General features: G+C 52.6%; 1 protein-coding gene across 1 annotated transcript in view; it reads left to right on the top strand.

Moving 5' to 3' along the window:
• Positions 1 to 18541, top strand: part of TOX2 (TOX high mobility group box family member 2) — a gene marked incomplete at its 5' end in the record, with an annotated part of 154769 nt that overhangs the window by 123072 nt on the left and 13156 nt on the right. The window contains 2 exons of the mRNA XM_082007214.1: positions 6186 to 6425; positions 10829 to 11056. Of these exons, the coding sequence (XP_081863340.1) occupies positions 6186 to 6425; positions 10829 to 11056 (468 nt within the window). The remainder of the gene's footprint in view (positions 1 to 6185; positions 6426 to 10828; positions 11057 to 18541) is intronic.

Genomic DNA, 18541 nt, shown 5'->3' on the forward strand with positions numbered 1-18541 from the left:
AAATCTACCCTCTCTTAGTTTAAACCCATCACCCCTTGTCCTATCACTACAGGCCCTGATAAAAAGTCTGTCCCCATCTTTCTTACCAGCCCCTCTCAGCCCTGGCAGCTGCAGGAAGGTCTCCCCGGAGCCTTCTCTGCTCCAGGCTGAGCCCCCCCAGCTCTCCCAGCCTGTCCTCCCAGCAGAGCTGTTCCAGCCCTCGGAGCGTTGCTGGGGCCTCCTCTGGCCCCGCTCCAGCAGGTCCGTGTCTCTCCTGTGCCGAGGGCTCCAGAGCTGGACGCACCCCTCCAGGGGGGTCTCCCCAGAGCGGGGCAGAGGGGCAGAACCCTCTCCCTCGCCCCGCTGGCCACGCGGCTTTGGGGGCAGCCCAGGACACGTCGCCGGCTCGTGTCCATCCCCCAGTACCCCCAGGCCCTTCTCCACGGGGAAGCCTGGTGGTCCCCATGTGCTGGTCTCCCTGGCACGTGGGGCAATGCCCCCAGGCTGGGTCTGCCCCATCTGCCTGCGCCTGCTCGTCTTGGCCGTCATCTTTCATACATCTCCCCTTACGCCGCTCCGCTTTGGCTCGAGGGGCTGCAGTGCAGCGGGGCTCAGCCAACACCGTACCGCAAGCTCCAGCCAAATTCCTTCCTGTCCTGCTGGGTAACATCTGCGAGCGCTTCGGCACAGACCCCAGCCCGGCCGGCGGGGCTGGAGCCACTTGGAGCGTCGCCGCTCCGCGTACACGGCGAGGGCGAATTGCGCTGCAGGGGAATTACGCAGAACCTCTGAATTTGTACTTCTGCCACTGAAACACGGTGAGATCTTCAAGGCGTGGCCGGGACCAAGGGAAAGGGGAGGAGGCGGAGGAGAAGAATCTCATGCAAAGCGAAGGCAGAAGGCGATTTTGGAGGTGGGACCTGCCCCAGGGCTTCAGCTGGTGTCCTGGTTTCAGCCAGGATAGAGCTGGTTTTCCTCACAGAAGCCAGTGTGAGACTGTGTTTTGGATTTGGGATGAGGAACTGTTGATAATGTGCTGATGTTTTGGGTTGTTGCTGAGCCGTCAAGGACAGTCCAGCTTCTTGTGCTGGCCTGCCAGCGAGCAGGCTGGGGGTGCACGGGGAGCTGGGAGGGGACACAGCCGGGACAGCTGACCCAGACTGGCCAAAGAGATATTCCCTACCATACGACGTCATGCCCAGTACATAAACTGGAGTTGGCCGGGGGGGGCGGAAATCGCTGCTCGGGGACGGGCTGTCGATCGCCGGGTGGTGAGCAATTGCTGTATTGGGCATCACTTGTTCTTGTACATTCCTTTGTTGGTATTATCATTGTTGTTCCCTTCTTTCTTTCTGTCCTATTAAACCGTGTTTATCTCAACCCACGAGGTTTTTCCTAATTCTCTCCCCCGTCCCGCTGTGGGAGGGAGAGTGAGCGAGCGGCTGCGTGGTGCTTAGTTGCCGGCTGGGGCTAAACCACGACAGTCCTTTTTGGCGCCCAACGTGGGGCTGGAGTAGTGGCAGTGCCCGCCGTGGGGGTTGGAGTAGTGACAGTGCCTGCTACAGACGTTGGAGTAGTCACAGTGCCTGCCACATTGCCATCAGACCCAGAGAGCCCCTCTCCCCTTTGCATAGTGTTAAATAGGGTTCGGTAGGCATGGGCCAGGCCCCAGCACATGGCAATGATTTGAATTGTATTATGTTAATTGTTCAGAATGACATTACTACTATGGCTGCTATCCCCTCCTTAGTCAACCTGGTGTGCCCCGGCTCCCCGCATCAGCATCAGCATCAGCACATTATCAACAGTTCCTCATCCCAAATCCAAAACACAGTCTCACACTAGCTTCTGTGAGGAAAACCAGCTCTATCCTGGCTGAAACCAGGACAGCTGGGAATTGGGATTTTGCAGGAGGGGACGTTCAGCGACAGACCCCTGCCTGAGCCCGTGACCAGAGCCCCAGGGCCGCTGGCTAGGGCTGTGGCCCTTATTGCTGGAAAGAGCTGCCTTTTACGTGGGAATCTTGGCGGGCGGTTGACCTGAAGCTCACTCGATCTGCTTCAGAACATTACCGCTGCTAGCAGAGCAGCCAGGTCCCCAGCCGGACTCTTCCTCGCGGCGGCGTCACTTGCGCTGGGTCACCCTTCTCCCCAGAAGCAAGGAGCGCCGTGCATGTGCCCTTCGTCAGCACGTTTTTCTCTCCTCCTTAGGATTAGCTGGAGTGTTTACAGGCCTGATACGCATATTCATTAAAAAAAATTGAAATATTGTGGGGAAAAAAGAAGCTGTCTTTGAGTTAGCCCAGCCTTTGCGAATCTGCTAAGTAAGATGCGCTTAATTACTTTAGCTGTGACTACATCACATTTCACTCACGTTTCCTCTGAGATGCAAACCATCTTCGCAGCGGAGGCCGCGCACACGTCCCGAGCCCCTCGCGGCGCCGCGCCGCGAGCTTCTTGTGCTGAACGCCGGGGACGGAGACGGGATCTGGCCCGGCACTCGGAGCCGCTCCTCCCGGTGACGGAGCTAATCACGTCCGCGGGGCGGTTGTTCAGCTACGCGCGCTGCCGTCGGGCGCCGCGGGGATGCTGGATGCTTTGGAGGGGAAGGGCGCGGGTGCAGAGGTGGTTTGCCCTCGCCGGGGGAGCGTTGCGTTCGGTACCTTTGTTCGCTTTGCTTTGCTGTCGTCGCAGTTTCATTCGTCGTTTGCTTGCCTGATCAGGCCTTTTGCCGCAGGGGAGCGTCTCTGGATCCTGCCCTTGGGTCTCTCCTTCCCTGGGTCGTTCTTAGGGGGGACGTCACCTACTGTGGGTGCACGACTAATGCCCCTGAAATAGCTCCGTGTCCGCAGGGTCTTGCCGCAGAAACCCCTTCCCCAGCTTGAGCGAAGGCTGTCATCGCCCTAAAGGCCACGGAAGAGGCGGCGGGGCAGCACACAAGCCGCTCGCCTTCCTTTGCACCCCGAAGGTTTTACATCCGGAGAACACAGACGGCTTCCCCGCCGCTCGCCCTCGCCCTCCGAGGACAGCGGGAGCCGCGGGCGGGGGCTACGGGAAAGCGGCAGCCTGGCGTCCTGCTTCCGAAACGGCGTTTTTTCTAAAAAAGAAAAAAAAAAAAAGGAAGCGGAGAGAAATGTAGTGAGCGGTAAATGGCGGGGCCGGATCCTGCGCCTCCGGCCGGCGCTCAGCAGGGCTGCGCGCGAGGAGCACGTGTTGTACGTGTCCTCCCACAAAACCTCCTGGCCGGGGGGAGGAGGGATGGCGATGTGGGCGAGTGAGAGAAGGGGTCAGAACCAGCAATATTCAGCAAAGGTTTTAAGTAAAAACACCAGTTTTTAATGATGTAAAGAAATAGGCAGCTGCTTGGGAGGAGACCCCTGAGCTAAGATATCCCGGGGCGGGGGACACCTTAGTGTCGCTGCTTTTTAAGAGAGGGCTGTGGTTGGGTTGCTGTCAGCAGGAGGCTTCTGTGTGGATTCTCCGAGCCCGGATTTCTGGTTCTTTCCTACAAATTTTCATCAGCATTTGCAGCACGTGCCCCATATCCATAATTGCACTCCTGGACTTGTTCTGCTCGGATGCATAAATAACATGCACTGTAAAGAAAAAGTGTGTGATTACATATTTAATGGATAAACGGAGTCGTTGTGGTCTATTGGCCACATAATAAAAGTTTCAAAAAAATTGTCTTAATACAGTATTTACCCAAGAGACTGCCATGGCTGCGAACGTGAATGAGCTATTTTAAATTTAAAAAAAAATTTAAGCCACGTTTCATAGCCTTCCCCATTGCTAAAACACCCGTCTTCTAAACTTTTTCTTCATTTAAATTTAAAATAAGGAGAAGAAATTATTCGTTTCCTTAGCAGCTGGCAGATCTTCTCGCACACCAAAGGTCTGGATTCAACTGACAAAGCAGTACCCTTTTCTCTGGGATTCGGGAAGGCGCTTGCCGCTCGCGGCGGGTGGGTGCTGACCTCTCTCCCCACCTTGCAGGGTCCCCGTCTCTGCCTGTCTCCCCCCCGGCCATTCCCACGGCGTTTGCAAATTCAATTGCAAATGCGAAAAACGGCCTCTCCGGTGCCTCCTGAGCCCGACGCCCATCCCCATCTGGCGCGGCCGCAGCGTGCGCGTCCTCCACATCTTTTTGGCCGGGATTTCCCCCGCAGCAGCGCCCGGCAAGGAGAGGCCAGACCTCCACGATAAGGCGGGTTTTAAGGGCGCAGCAAACTTGCCGTAGTTCAAGCAGCGGCGGGTCTTCCCAGCTGCGGGACGCAGCCAAGCCGACCCCGCTGCCGCTGCGCGCCGGCGTTTCCTCGCAGCCGCCAACGCCGCGGGCGGCGATTCGGCACGGCCACGAAGTCGGTCAGACTCCTCGTGCTGCTGCAATAATAATAATGCAAGACATTATTTTCTTCCTGCCAGCTAAATCCCTACGCTTTGTAATTAATACAGAAAAAGGGCAGATCTAGGAAAATCTGTTCCCCTGACACACACTCTTCTACCGATGGGGGATCCGAAAGAGAGCAGAACATGCTGTCGGGTGTTGGGTAAAGCTCTTGATTCCTGACCCGCAGCAGTAAATCTGGTTTTGCGTTTGGATTTATTTCCTCTGAAGCCTACCGAGCCCTTGCAGGTCTTCCCTGGGTTTCTTTTTGTACGTGCTGCTAACCGAGTTGGCAAGGCTCCCCTGGTAATGAGAGATTGCACCTCAGCGGGCTTATCGGAAATGAAAATTGTTAATAAATAAAGCCTGGGTCTTTAAACTCATGTTAACATTAATCAGATTAATATAAAAGGGAAAAAGTCTGGAAAGCGTTTCAGGCAGGGCTTGTTCTCCCTCCCACTGGCTTCCTCTGTGGCTGGATGAGGCTGTGCCGCAGGAGGCAGCTGGCTCCGCCGGTGGGGTGGCCGGGCTGAGGCAGATCCTGGGGTGAAAGTCAGGTTTTCAGGGAAAACGGTACAAACTGGAAATGGGGTCTCGGATCAGCAGACAGCAGGGCAGCCCCAAAACCTTCCGTGCACCTACAACGTGGCTGGGTTTGTCCTCTTCTCATCTGGTCTCCCCTCCTTGGCCAGGACAATGAGTTGTTGCTGCTCCCACCTGACCCAACCGTTTGAACTTCGGTTTGTGCCATGACATGAAGGGATTTACTCTCCACAACATATTTTCTTTTTGTGCAGTGTAGCATTCAACATTTCTTATTAGCCATATATATATACACACATATATATACACACACGTGCATTGCTTCTGGTCCCTTCCCTCGCTGGGAAATCTTAGCAGGCAGCCAGTAATTTTCTTTGCCCTTGTCTGGACTTCTTCTATTTTCTTTCTGCTATTTTCTTGCCGAGTGGGATCGGAACTGACTGCAATATTGAAAATCGGAAGAGTCATCTCCAGGAGGAGTCGTAATGAGGTGGTGGCCACCAGCAGAGCTTGCCCCCGCGCATTGGGGTCCATCTCGGGGCATGCTGTGGTGCTCACTGCCTCGGGGGCTCGGGGACGTACAAACCTCTGGCTTGATGGTATGGTTTACCCCCGGTAGCACCAGTGACCCGACATCCATACGGATGATGCAGAAGGGTTGGTTGTGGCACCTTCGTAAACTCAGACAAGCAGATATTTTTTCATCTATGCAACTACTAAGTGTCAACACCGAGTATTGCTCTGAAGGAGCATGTTCGGGATCTACGGCTTCTAACGCTGATGTATGGGGCTGGACTGTCAGCCGTGGGCCCCAAATGCCCTGACACAACACGTGCCGGTGCTCAGCGATGGCCTCAGGTGTGCGGCAGCAAGGCTTGGCCCCAGAAGCGCCTGGGACGTTGCAACGCCCTGGCTTCTCCCAGTCATTTGGCCCAAAATTGCTCATTTCAGAACTTTTCTTTCAGCCCCCTGGTAGGTGCCAGACACCACTGGTCCCTGAGGCCGGCAGGGCCACCTCCCGGACGCACAGACCTGTGTGCAAACACAATTTAGCACCTCTCTGTAATCTCCGTGGCAGGGCGACGGCAGGAGCACCCGAGGTGCGTGGTGCTCATGTCTTGCTCTTGGCCTGTTTGGAACGGGGCATGAGGAAGACTTCACTGGTTGTGTAGAATAATTTTAAATCAGTCGATAAGGGTTCATTGTACAGTGATTTGACAGTATGATAAATAAATAAATACCTTTTTTCATTACAAAGCGATGTTCTCCTAACTCAGATCCAGGAGATGGTCCACTCGGACGCCACGTCCTATGAGTCCAACCGCCAAGTGCCCCTGATCAATCGCCCTGGGATGTTAGCCGGCCCCATGAGCGCTCTCAGCCAGTCACAGCTGATTTCTCAGATGGGGATGCGGAGCAGTGTTACCCACGGTTCCCCATCGCCTCCGGGAAGTAAGTCTGCTACACCATCTCCCTCCAGTTCTACTCAGGAAGAGGAGACAGAGTCACATTATAAGGTACGTGCGGTCACGGCTGTTTTAACAGACAGCGAGAGAATGGCAGATGATGTTTTGCAGTGAGGGATAAATTGCAGTAAAGAAGAGCACAGGTTTTTGATTTTTTTTTTTTTTAAATATGTATATATAGTAGGAGACCTTCCCGAGGACGAGGAGATTGCTTCCAACCCGGGGTGAGGTACAGCACGGCAGGCTAGCACACATGCTCGGGTAGGGCACGCAGCAAGTTTGGCAATGAGAGTTGGGCTTTTCTCTCAAGGATTTACTGGGTCCATCAGGCTGCAGAGTTTCCACCGATGAGGGTTTTGATGAGCAAAGCAGGTTCAGGGCAAAGGTTCTGCAAATGCTTGGGGGCAAAATTAGATTTATGGTGGCTGGTAGAGGAGACTAAAACAGGGAAGGAAAATAAACGCAGGATGGGATTTAACTGAGCTCACCGGACATGGCTTGCTAAGATAAAAAAAAAAAAAAAAAAACAGAAATCAAAAGAGGAAGAGTCTTCTGCCTTTTAGTTTGCCTGGGCAGTGTTTTAGGTGGCCAGCAGTGTCTTAATTGATACAGAGTCTGCCTCCACCACCAACACAACTGCTGTGTTGGCATCAGGAAATCCAAGACTTCCCTAGAAGTGTTGGGACATCTTGGTCAGCGCCCATCTTTCTCAGAGTGCACCAGCAAAGCAAGTTCTGCATGCTGTGTTCTGTGAGTCTTCCGTCTGTTATTTACTGAGGACAAACTGCGGCAATCGCAGGTTGCTGCCTCGACACCCGGTGGGTCTCCATGCCTGCAGGTCCATCACTGGGCTCCCTGGCGGACTTTGATTAAAGCCTTTCATGGAAAACCGTCTCCTGGAAGGTGCTGATCCAAGGATGACACCAGAAGCATTGGTATTGTAACCTTGTCCCACAAAAAGAGGCAGTTTTGACAGGATTTGGATGTATAACCAGAGCAGAAAATAGTGCAGAGACCGGAAAACCAGGAAAATGCTAGGACTGACCAAAAACCTTTCACTTTCCATGGAAATCCAGGCAAATGTATTCCCATTATTTGTGTGGTTTCTCATCCGTTGGCAGCTTTCACTTCAGATTGGGACATTTCAAAGCAGAGCACGCACAAAAACTGAGCTTCAGTGGAGTAAAACTGTAAAAAGAAGGGATACAGGTGACTGAAAATAGCTGGAGTTTTTCAAACTCCGCAATTCCACGTTTAGGGGTACGCGGCGGGACGGGTTGTGCTGCTGGCCCCCATGGTCTGCCATCCCCCTGAGCCCGAGTCATCCTGCTCCAGGGAGTTACCTGGGAGCTGAAACCTTTCATGTCAGCGGAGTATGAATTTATTCTCAGACCGGGTGCCCTCGCTCTGCCCCTTTCAGCATCACTCAGCTTTCCTCCCGGCCGGCCGGGGCCACGGGAGTCGCTGGGGAGGGCACGGCTTTGGGGCTGGATCTTCTGTTCTCATTGAGCCAGCGGTGCCTGTGGGCGTAGGAAGAATTTGGAGACGTCCAATTATGACAGCTTGCATGGATTGGAATTTTTTCTAATCCTAAATGCATGCCACCTCATTTTTCTGCCCTGTAAACTACCCGGCACTACAGGTGGAACGGGAGCGAGGTATTTGATGGAGGAAGGAGACCACAAGTGTAAAGAAGGCAGCAGAGCCCGTGTGGCCTGCAGGTCTCTGCTTTCTCTATCTACGTCGCTGTTGTATTCGCCCATTGGTCATTTTTCATGTGGCTATTAAGGGCCTTTCTGCAACAAGTCATCAAAGCAATGCCTAACGAGCAGAAATTCATCTTGTGACCATGAAGGTCACACGTTAAAGAAATGGGTCTGATACCAGCAGGTGATGCGGGTCCAGTAGCTCCTCAGAGCCAGGGAGCGTGTGGTTTTAGGAGGTCTCCCAGCCTCAGAGGCATTTACCTGCTCCATTGCTCCGGGGGTTGTACACATGCGTGGGAGGGAGAGGTGCTTGCAGCCCCGATTCCAGCTGGATTAGCAATCTCTCTCCATAGTTATAAAAATTATGGTGTCCATGAGATTCCTGCCTTTCACGACTTCAACATCTAAGAAGGCATCAAGCCACCAACTTAGGGGATCGTAGCTGTCACCTGTGAATTGCCCCAGTCCACATCTGGTGTTGTACATGCCTTCTGCTGCCTCCGCAGAGCAGGTCCACGCAGAGGCTGGCGGCCACACACTTCATCCCGCCGCACAAGCCTTCACGGTGGGTTTGACCATGGCTCACCCCTGGAGGGATGCAGGTGCTCAGGGTCAGTGAGGCGTGAACATGGCTTAGGTTGTTCCAGAAGCTTCTGCAGTCCAGGGCTGGGCTGTTGTCTCATCCTGCGCTGCATCACACCTAGTAAACCATGGGAAAACCAGGCAAAGTCCTGATCTGCTCCCTCCTGGGACCTGCCAGCTCCAGGCAGTCTTGCAGGCAGCGTCTGTTTTCCATAAATACCATTTTCTCTTTGGTGCTGCCTAAGCAGGACCGACTGTAAAGCCGTCCTCATGGCTGTGGTTGCTTTGCGCCTGCTCCTGGCTCCTTCACTTGGCCAGCGGCCGTGAGGAGAGCAGGTCCCCCCCGCGGCACTTACGTGAATCAAGCAGGATTACAGTTAGTTAAAATACCATCTCACTTGCTAATGGGCTGAAGCCCTGTCATGCATTTTTTTTCTCCTAATAAGCTGGCCTTTCACCTCCAGGCCTCCCATTCAAGCCCAATTGCGCAATTTTAAATTAAATGCAGTTTTTTTGGTCTCTCTGCTCATTCACTAATGGTCACTGTCTGTTTGACAAATGTCACTGCGCTGGTACTGAACTTAATGACCAGTCAAGAGCTGCTGAGCGGAGAACAGGAGCGCTGCTGCCCTTTCTTCCCCGTGCCTGGCCTGTGCCAGCTGAAGTGAAGCCTCTTAAATCCCGGTACTTCCAAGCACGCGATCAAATCAGCAAATCCATCAGGAGAAAAGGCCTTTTGCTCCCACGCTCACCGGGAGGCACAGTTTTTGCAACGCCTTGGTGTTTAGACCTATGTCAGTTGATTATTTTTGGGTTTTTTTTTTTTTTAGACCTCTAAGTGATAGACTGAGCAACTTTCTAAGTAATTTAATTAGCCCAAGCGCCTGGCGGAGCAGGGACTGCCGACGGCAGGTAGCGGCCGAGCGCTCGGTGCCGGAGCATGGCGGGTCCGCAGGCGGAGGTGCTGGTGCCCTCGAGGATGCAGAGATCCAGACTGCAGCAGCCAGCTGGCAGCAAACGGTTTTATTCTCTGCTGTGTTTAATCTCTGGTGTATTTAGTTTTTCGTCCACTATAAAAAATAGCGCTTCCCCGCGGTGTGCGCTTTCGCGGACCACACTGCGCTGGGAGCTGTGGTGTGTGTCCAAGTACTTCCCAGGGGTCTTTTCCTTGGCACACCGTCACGCAGAGGTTTCTGCCGTCCCATATATTCAACGCGCTGCCCGGTGCATCCCAGTAGAGGCTCAGCCATAGCATCTTCTTCTTGTGCTACCTTCACTGGAAGCATCCCTGTTTCCAGCTTGCCGGTTTACTTCCCAGCCTGGTGGCAGTGTCTCGTGCTGAGCAGCCACAAAGTCCGGCCGCTGCTGTCTGTGTCCTGCTCCCCTTGGTTCAACCACCCACAGGGCACTGGACGTGGGTACAGCCAGACTTAGTCAGCCGGCTGCGCCCGCACCAGTCGGGAAGTGAGCGGTGCGTGCAAAGCGTTTAATGCATCTGATGAAAATAGTTTAATTCCTGGATATTTTTCCTGGATAGGGGTACGTACCTGTTAAAAGGGTGGAACGCATTGTGGATGGCCCCAGTGTGATGGCTAATGCGATGCTGGTGCCGTTTGGTTGGTGCTCGTGACCCTCCTGCCTCGGGAGTGGGGAGGCTGAGCTGCCGGCACCCGTGCGGGTGAGACAAGTCAGAAGCAGCTTGCAAAGGGAGGTTTTGGGGCTGGAAATCAGAAACCATGTGGAAGCCAAGTTTGGAAAAATTCATGGACCGCTAAAGGGATCTGGCTAGGAAGTAAGTGTGTTTGGAGAGGTCTCAGAAGGGGATCAAGGAGAGAACGAGCTTGTGATGCCGGGGAGGAGGAGCGGGAAGGGGGGTGACACAGGACAAGTGTCTGGAAAGCCCCAGCTTTGGAGCAGGGACCACTGGAGCAGCAAGGGGCAAACCCAAGCTGTGAACTGGGCTGTGAGCAGGCACCCAAGCTGGGCTTAGGCCCCCCCCCAAGTTTGTGCAATGATCCTGGAGGCTCCTGGGGACCAAAGGGACCCCCAGGGCTGCTGCCCTCCTCGCCCATGCCCTCTCTCGTCCCCTTTGCTAACAAGCTGTAGCAGGGACTCGTACTGGACTACTCCCAGCTGACCGCTGAGGTTCATCTCTTGGTTTTGCAGGTTACTGGAGAGAAAAGACCATCAACAGACCTGGGTAAAAAGCCCAAAAGCCAAAAGAAGAAGAAAAAGAAGGATCCCAATGAGCCCCAGAAGCCTGTGTCAGCCTACGCCCTGTTTTTCAGAGACACGCAAGCAGCCATCAAAGGGCAAAACCCCAACGCTACCTTCGGAGACGTATCGAAAATCGTTGCATCAATGTGGGACAGTTTGGGCGAAGAACAAAAACAAGTGAGTTACTGATGTCTGGGTTTGTTTTTCTTTCTTTCAGCTGTTGAGATACGTTTTTCCGTGGTACGGAGCATCAGAGCCTCCCCAAGCCCGTTAGGAGCGTAGCCAGGGGCTTAAACAGGCTCCAGCGCATGCGCAGAAACGGAGGCTATTTTCAGAAGCGGTGCTGAAGTGCCCGCTGCCACTTGGAGCGATGCTCGCGTGGTTTGCACGCTGCGCTCCCAGCCCCCAGCCGGCTCAGTGGCGATGTGACCTGGCCCTTGGACGCTTCCCGGGGGTGCCCTGCTCCCAGGTCTTCACCACCTGCGTGCCCCGAGGCAGGAGGCTCTGACCCCTCTGCAGGAGGATGCACTGTTTGCTTTGCCTCTGCCCCTTTCTTAGAAAAATCTCTGTTGTTACATGGGGAAGAGCAAATTTTTATGACAATTAATCATTCTTGACGGTACTTCGCAAAAACATCAGTGGCCTTTCCGTGACGTGGGGTTTTTACAGCCTTGGACGGGAGATGGGTTTGTATTTACTTACAAGGAATGATGGCAAACCGGCTAACAGCTATTAACTCGCTACTCCCTGGCCTGAAATCTAACGTCAAGGCTTTAAAAGCTTAGGAAGGAGATGTCTGAAGTGGCCTCGCAGAGGAAACCTTCCTGCCCCAAAGCTGTCAGGCACTTTCAGTCTGCTTCACATGGAGACTTCTAGGTCCTGCTTTAATTGTTTTCTTGATGCTGAGTCAGTTACAAAAGCCTGTAATTGCTTGTTGCCTATTGAGAAAACCCCAGGGGACAGTTTCCGTAGCAAATATGTCTTTTCAGCAGGCAGAGCGAGAGCTGACACTGTGTGTGATGTGTTTCTGAACCCAAACACGCTCAAACTGACAGTCCCCCATGAGCGGTGAGCGCTTCTCCTGGGCCTGACTGCCCGCGTTGGCTCCGTCTCTCGCTGGCCGTCCACAGCCAGCATTTGAAGTAGCTACATTCAGAGAGGGAGCAGCAGGGGGGAAAAAAAAGTCATTTAAATGGAAGTCGTGCTAGGAGGGGCCTTGCTTTCCACCCCGCACCAAGTCAGGAATAAGAGCAAGGCACCTCTGGGGTGAAAGCCCCTTTGCTGATCCATCCGGAGTCTCCATACTGTGCAAAGTGTCACTTTGATATTTCTATGATCCTCCCCTTTCTCCTCTTTGGACAGGTTGCTGGGGGATCATGCAGGAATTTCTCTTGCTGAGGAAGAAAGATCCCCTCCATGTGCAGCAGGTTGGCCCCAGCCCTGCTGCCCGGGGAGCTGCAGGGCCGGGGCTGGCTTTGGGCTGTTGGTGCAAGGTGTGGGCGGTTCAGCGTGGAAAACTTCTGTGTCACCTCTGTCGCCTGCTTTCGTCACTCCCGGCATCTCGGTCTGCCTCTAGCTTTCTCCATCTGCTTACAAGTGTCTCTGTAGGTTGGGCGCTGAGCTCGGCTGCAGATGTGGTTTGTAGAACGGAAGCGCTGGTGCGACCCTGACTCAGCGCAGTGCAAATGCTCAGCTCTTAATTAACAGCGGGGATTAAACCAGTCCGTTTATCTTCCCTGCTAACTGTCCCTTCTTCTCTTTATGAGATAGTAACAGCCTTGCCGTCTCTTTACACACGCTTTCCAAGTGGCTCCATTTCTCCCTCTGTAATTGATTTAATTAAGTCATTTGTTCCTTGTCTGAATGCTTAAATATTAACTTCCTGGCTTTGTCTCCAGCTGTATACCTTTCTCCCATGACAGCTACCTCCCCGCCCAGGACTCCGCCTGGGAGACACTATTTATCTTTGGCTCTGGGACTGTATGGCTGGTTTGTGCGATGGGGCACGTTCACTCTTGAAGTGTTCGGCTAGATGAGAGTTGATTTGGTCCCTGTTTGCTTTCCCCTGCCAGCATCCCCAGTCAAGTTTGTTTAGAATCATAAAGATTCCAAAGAATGGAAAGGAAAAAAGGAAAAAGAAAAAAAAAAAAAGCATTAAGAAAATGTCTTTAATATGTGAAAACAGGTGCCTAGGCTGTCCTGCAGATCCTTTCTCCTGAGGACTGCAGGACATGCTGCGCGTGTTCACGATGAAGGCGAGCAGCCCATGCCCAGCACTCCCTTGGCACGACTTGGGAGGGGATGGTGACCGGGCAGGACGGCAATGCCATGGTGCCATCACTGGCCAAAGTCCTGATGGGACCTGAGAGCCCAGACTGCCACGTGGCTGCACCGGACCGTGGTTTGGCTCGTCACCAGGCAGGAGCATCGTGCTCTGGACTGGGATGGGAAGGTGGAAAAGGGAAGTATTTAACCCCCTGCATCGCTCTAGTGGCAAGAGTGGTTTTCAGTATCTTCATATCCTCACTGCAGAAAGCCATGCAGAAGACAACCCCGGGAAAAAAACAACACAGCGATGACAAATTAGGCAGGCAAGAGCCAAATCTGGATGTTCTTGCTCAGTTACGACCGAGGTTTTCGTCAAAGAAAGCTTCCCCTCTTCCTGGCGTGAGAAAAGAGGGTGGGTTTGAGGCTGAGGGATCTGACTGGGGCTGGGCTGTGGTGCCAGACCTGGATCCCTCACAGCCCTCGAGGTGTTCAGGGTGGGGCTGGGGCATCACGTCTCTAGAGGCCCGACGTGCAGACCCCAGCCCCGCACGCAGTGACTAAGCAGTCGTTTACATCACCGTTCGTTTCTGCTGCAGAGAAGGATTACAAAGCTGACTTTCCCCTTACCAGCGGGCACGGTGTTTCCCCAGCCCTGGGTGTGTTTTGTTCCTGCCTTGTGGGACAACAGCAACGGGCAGGGAGCAACCGGGGAGGGGGTTCCAAGCAAGCTGGCCGAGAAACCCAACCTCGGCCATGGCATTTTGGACTTGTGGTCCCCCGCCACGTGTCGGCAGCCCCCGGCACATGCCCCGCATCCGTCCGTCCCTCCCAGCCCCATCCTGCCCAGAAGGGTTAGGCAGAGCGTGGGGTGGCCGCCATGCCAGGGCCAAAGGGATGAGGAAAGCTCTATGCCAGTGGCTTGTAGCCACGCTGGCGGTGCATCACGGCCAGCGCCTCGGGCGAGGAAGGGTGGTCCTGTGTCCCCCCCAGGCAGAGAAACGAGACGCCACCTCTTCGCCAGGTAGCTCAGGCCAGCACGCGGAGGGTTAATCCTCTGCCATTTGTGCTGCTAATGATTATATGCACTGTAATATCAAAGCTGTAGCTATTTATTTGCCATTGAGCAGGTGCTGCTGCTCCCACAAAGCAAATTTGCTTTCTCCTCCTGATGAAACAAGCAAAATAAAGGTTGCTCACGTCCCATTTAAGATACGTTTTTTTTTTCCCTGTGCACTAGCTGAAAGACAAACACTGACTGGGAACCAGAATGTATATTATGCAAGAAACCATATAATCTAGGAGCATCTTTGATTTGGCTGCTGCTGTCACAGACATGTATTTCAGAGAGAGGCTTTTTTTTTGCCCCCCCCTTCTTTCGATCTTACTGGTTTATCATTTGCGCCTTTGTCATTTTGTTCCTTCTTCTTCTCTTCTCAGCCTCTTCACAATGAATCTTCATTTTCCCTCTGACACACTTGTATCTAAATTTCCTTATTTCCTGCCTTTTTTTATTTATATCTGTTGCCTGGTGATTTGATCATGCTGTGGAATACAGGATTAGCAATCTCCGTGTCCTTGGGTACTGCTCAAGGACACCTGTTCGGCAAAGCACGTTTTCTTCCCCATTTTAACCCCTTCCAGTGTGGCCGTGCATGCCTAACAGTAATAAGTAACAATACCTTTAAATATCTCCCGCGCTGCATTAGCGGGACGTTGTAATCTTCATTCTTCAACAGCTGGCGTGGCCCTTTCTAAGAAGCTTACATGGGAATCTGAAGGATGTGACTCGGGGGGGAAAAAAAAATATTAATACGTACTCTTTGAACTTTGCAAATAGTTTAGCAGCTGTTCCTGTAGAGATAGCTTAGACCATGGTGGAGAGTGAAATGCTAATTCAGCCATTATCATCAGATGGGGTACCTGTCGTAGTAATCCGCCGGCAGCTCCGGGTCCCTGCTCGAGGCTCGCAGAATCCCATGTCTTGGTGTTATTTTTTTTTCATTAGCAGGAATAGACCAGCATTCGCAGCGTGGTTTGGCAGGGCACCCTGATCTGACAGAAATTAGAAGACTTTGAGCACTAGGCTGGAGCAAACTCTGCTAATTCAGTAGGAAGGAGCACGGACGCAGTGCTCCCCACCTGCTCCCAGCGCGCCCACCTGGCAGGGCTGCAGCCCCCTCCCCTCCTTCCACGGGGCCACCAGCCCTGCCACGGGCAACCTCTGCTCAAGAGCGGGTGACACCTAGCCCTGGGTGGCTGTCCTCTGCCGGGGGGATTTCATTTGGATGATAAGCCTGGAAGCTCTCCAGAGCATATTGAGAAGTCACCGGTGGGATTTGCTCTCTGCCACGTTCTCTTACTCCCTCTCTGAGCACCTTCCCCTTGCCCACTGTATTTTGGGGGGAAAGGACGCTGGTTTGGAGCCTGATGATGATGAAGCAAGGGGAACACTGCCAAGCTGGCAGTTGTAGATGTCTCTTGAACCTGCTTCTTTTCATTAGGAAATACAGCGACAGATTCAAAGTATTGGGTCGGTGTTTCCCTAGACCCTGGAAAGCCGGAGTACGGAGGCATCGAGAAGTTTCTGAGCGATCTGTTGAGTGAACCTCAGGCTAAACCAGGGCTTCCCATCCTGGGGAAGCAGAAGCCAAGTCGGACAAAATCAGCATTTCCAGCTGAGTTTATGAGTCTGGGAACTCGCTGGGGACACAAAGGTACTGGAGATGCATTCTTTCTTGCATCGGCCCTGCCTCACTGGGACCAGTTCAGTAATGCTAAGAGACTCCATGGCCAAATGCGTATGTGATTTTCCCATACAAATGCACAGCCTGGAGAATAACACAGCGTTCACACTCCAGGGATAAATTACCCAGCAGAAAAATTACTCGCTCAGCAGAAAAATAATAGATCACCCATCTAATCAGATCCGTCTGCTCATCGAACCTGATACATCACCCGGTGACAGGACACTGCGTGTATCTGCGGTGGGACAGAGGCATCTCAGGCCAGCTGTAAAGCTGTGTCGCAGAGCCGTCACGGGGCGAGATCCCACGGGAGCCGCCTGCAGTGGGTGCTGCCTGGCAGCGTGGCCATCAAACTGCCCGCTCCCAGCATCGTGCAGACCTGTCAGCGGTGGAACCACCACTGGTTGCAGTTTCCTGCTGCTGCCCCAAAGCCCTGGCAGTGAGGGGCTGGAAGGGTCCAACCAGTTGCCCTGGCCTGGCCTGGAAGGAGGTTTCAGCATCTTCTGAGTGTCAAGGAAAGCCACGTACCGGAGAGGGATGAAAGCGCCAATCCCAAACAAGGTTTCGAGAGAGGTCTGGTGGAGGCCAGGATAATGATAGGGAAGATGTGAAGGGTCACAAAAGTCTTAAAAGCAGCTCCAAGAGTGTGACTTCTCTTCTTGGAGAGCGAGATCAGAAGTGTGGAAGATTAATGTGGTGTGCTTTTCACGGGAAGTTAGGGGTTGGATTTGTCACCCTCCTCCTCTGTTTCACTTGGAGTCTTCTTCTGTGGGTTGTCCTGGGAACACACTTGTGTCCTCACATGGAGTGACAGATGACTTGCAGCCAGGTGGCACCATGAATTCAAGGCAGAGGAAAGCAGGAATCTTTCAGGATGCTTTAATCAATGGTAATTGCTACTTGATTATGGATTTATCCATTCATTTTCCAAAGGACTGCTTCACAGCACTGCATCTCCAGCAGGGTAAAGGAGGAGCTCTCCTGAAACCGTGCAAATCGTTGCCATAGCCAGAGCCTTCTGTGTAGGTGTCCTCAGAGATGTCAGATGCTCAACGGCTCCCGTGCCATAGCTGTGAGAGCCTGGGGGAATTGGAGCCCTGCTTAACCAGCAACCTTGTGATGGGCATCATCGACAGGTGCCTCCCATGTCCAAGCCTGCTGACCTCAGGACTTAGCAATCCAGACTATAGGTACAAGTCTGAAGGAGATGCGCTGAGATTTACACAGTAAAGGTAGCTTGGGTTAGTTGGTTTTAATGGAAGGAGGGACAGAATGAGTCTTCCCCAAGAAGGGAGCAGGAGGCATACAGTGGAGGGTGCGAGGAGGTGAGGAAGAGCTGGGAAGGAGTAAGGCTGACGTGGCCGTGTTCACTATATGCATTTCTGATGGCCGTGCAGAGGCCACACACAAAAAGAAGGGTGGTGTGGCAGAGACTGCCCTGCACGGAGGAAGTGCTTTCGAGTCATCTTATGAATAAGCCATAAGTTATGATGATCCCAAGAGATATCTTGCAGGAAAGTGTATAATAGTTACAAGAAAAACCCTCCAGATTTACAAGCAGAATAAAGTCCAAATTTATACATTTGGTGGAAAAAAAACCCCAGTCATGGAATCATGGAACGGAGGGCAAGGAGAAACTTAAGAGGTCAACCAGACCATACTGCTGCCTGAAGTCAGGATCATCTCTACTTAAGCCATTCTTGATGGATGTGTGCCTAATCTGTTCTTAAACCTTCAGTGGTGGAGATTACACATCTCCCCAGGCAATCTCTTCCTGTGCTTAATTATCCTTGGTGTTAAGAATGCTTTCCTCTCGCTCAGCCAACATTTCCCTTGCTACAATTTAAGCCTGTTGCGTCTTTTCCTGTCTGCAGAAGGTGCAGAGGATCACTCATGGCCTCTTTCTTTGCTGCGTCGCATTTGGAGGCTGTGGCTCCTCTCGATCTTCTCTCCCAGCTAAATAAAGGGGGTCTTCAGCCCTCCTCCTGGAGACCTTTGCTGCACTTTTCATCTCTTCTCTTCTGATGGTCTGTCTCTTTTTTGAAGCAAAATGCCCCAAACTCCATGTAGGATTGCAGCAGAGACCTCTTCACTTGGGATCAGTGGACCCCTTGATTTTTTGGGGGGTGTTTGAGCTCTTTTCATCCTTCTCCAGGCTTGGAAAGCAGTGTTTCTGCTAAAGCAGGCGGGCCGGGCGGCAGAGGTTACCGATAACGGCTCCGGCTGTCATTCAGTGCCTGCACGACACGGAGCCATTCGTGGGCGTCCGCGGGATTTGGAATAATTGTCTTCTCTAATTAACTGGTTATCAAACAAGAACATTTCATTACGGTACAATTACTAGCTGCTTTGCTGAGACACAGAGGTGTCAGGATTGCGATCCCAACATATGCTTCTTACAGCTCTGATTTTTTGTTTTCATAATCACTAACCATTTTTGCCCCCCTTCCAACCCACCCACTTGCTTAATGACTAATGAATCCTCCCGCTAACGAATAAGGAAAATAAATCAGCAGGCATGGCAGGTTAGAAAGGAAAACATGCAAAATGTTTTGAGGATCCTTAAATCTGATAAATTACTTTGAAATTAAAATCCCTGGGAGAAAATGTGATTTAATTGGAACGTAACATGATTTTGTCAATGTTTAAA

Source organism: Phaethon aethereus (assembly GCF_964289735.1).
Source record: "Phaethon aethereus genome assembly, chromosome: 16".
NCBI lineage: Eukaryota > Metazoa > Chordata > Aves > Phaethontiformes > Phaethontidae > Phaethon > Phaethon aethereus.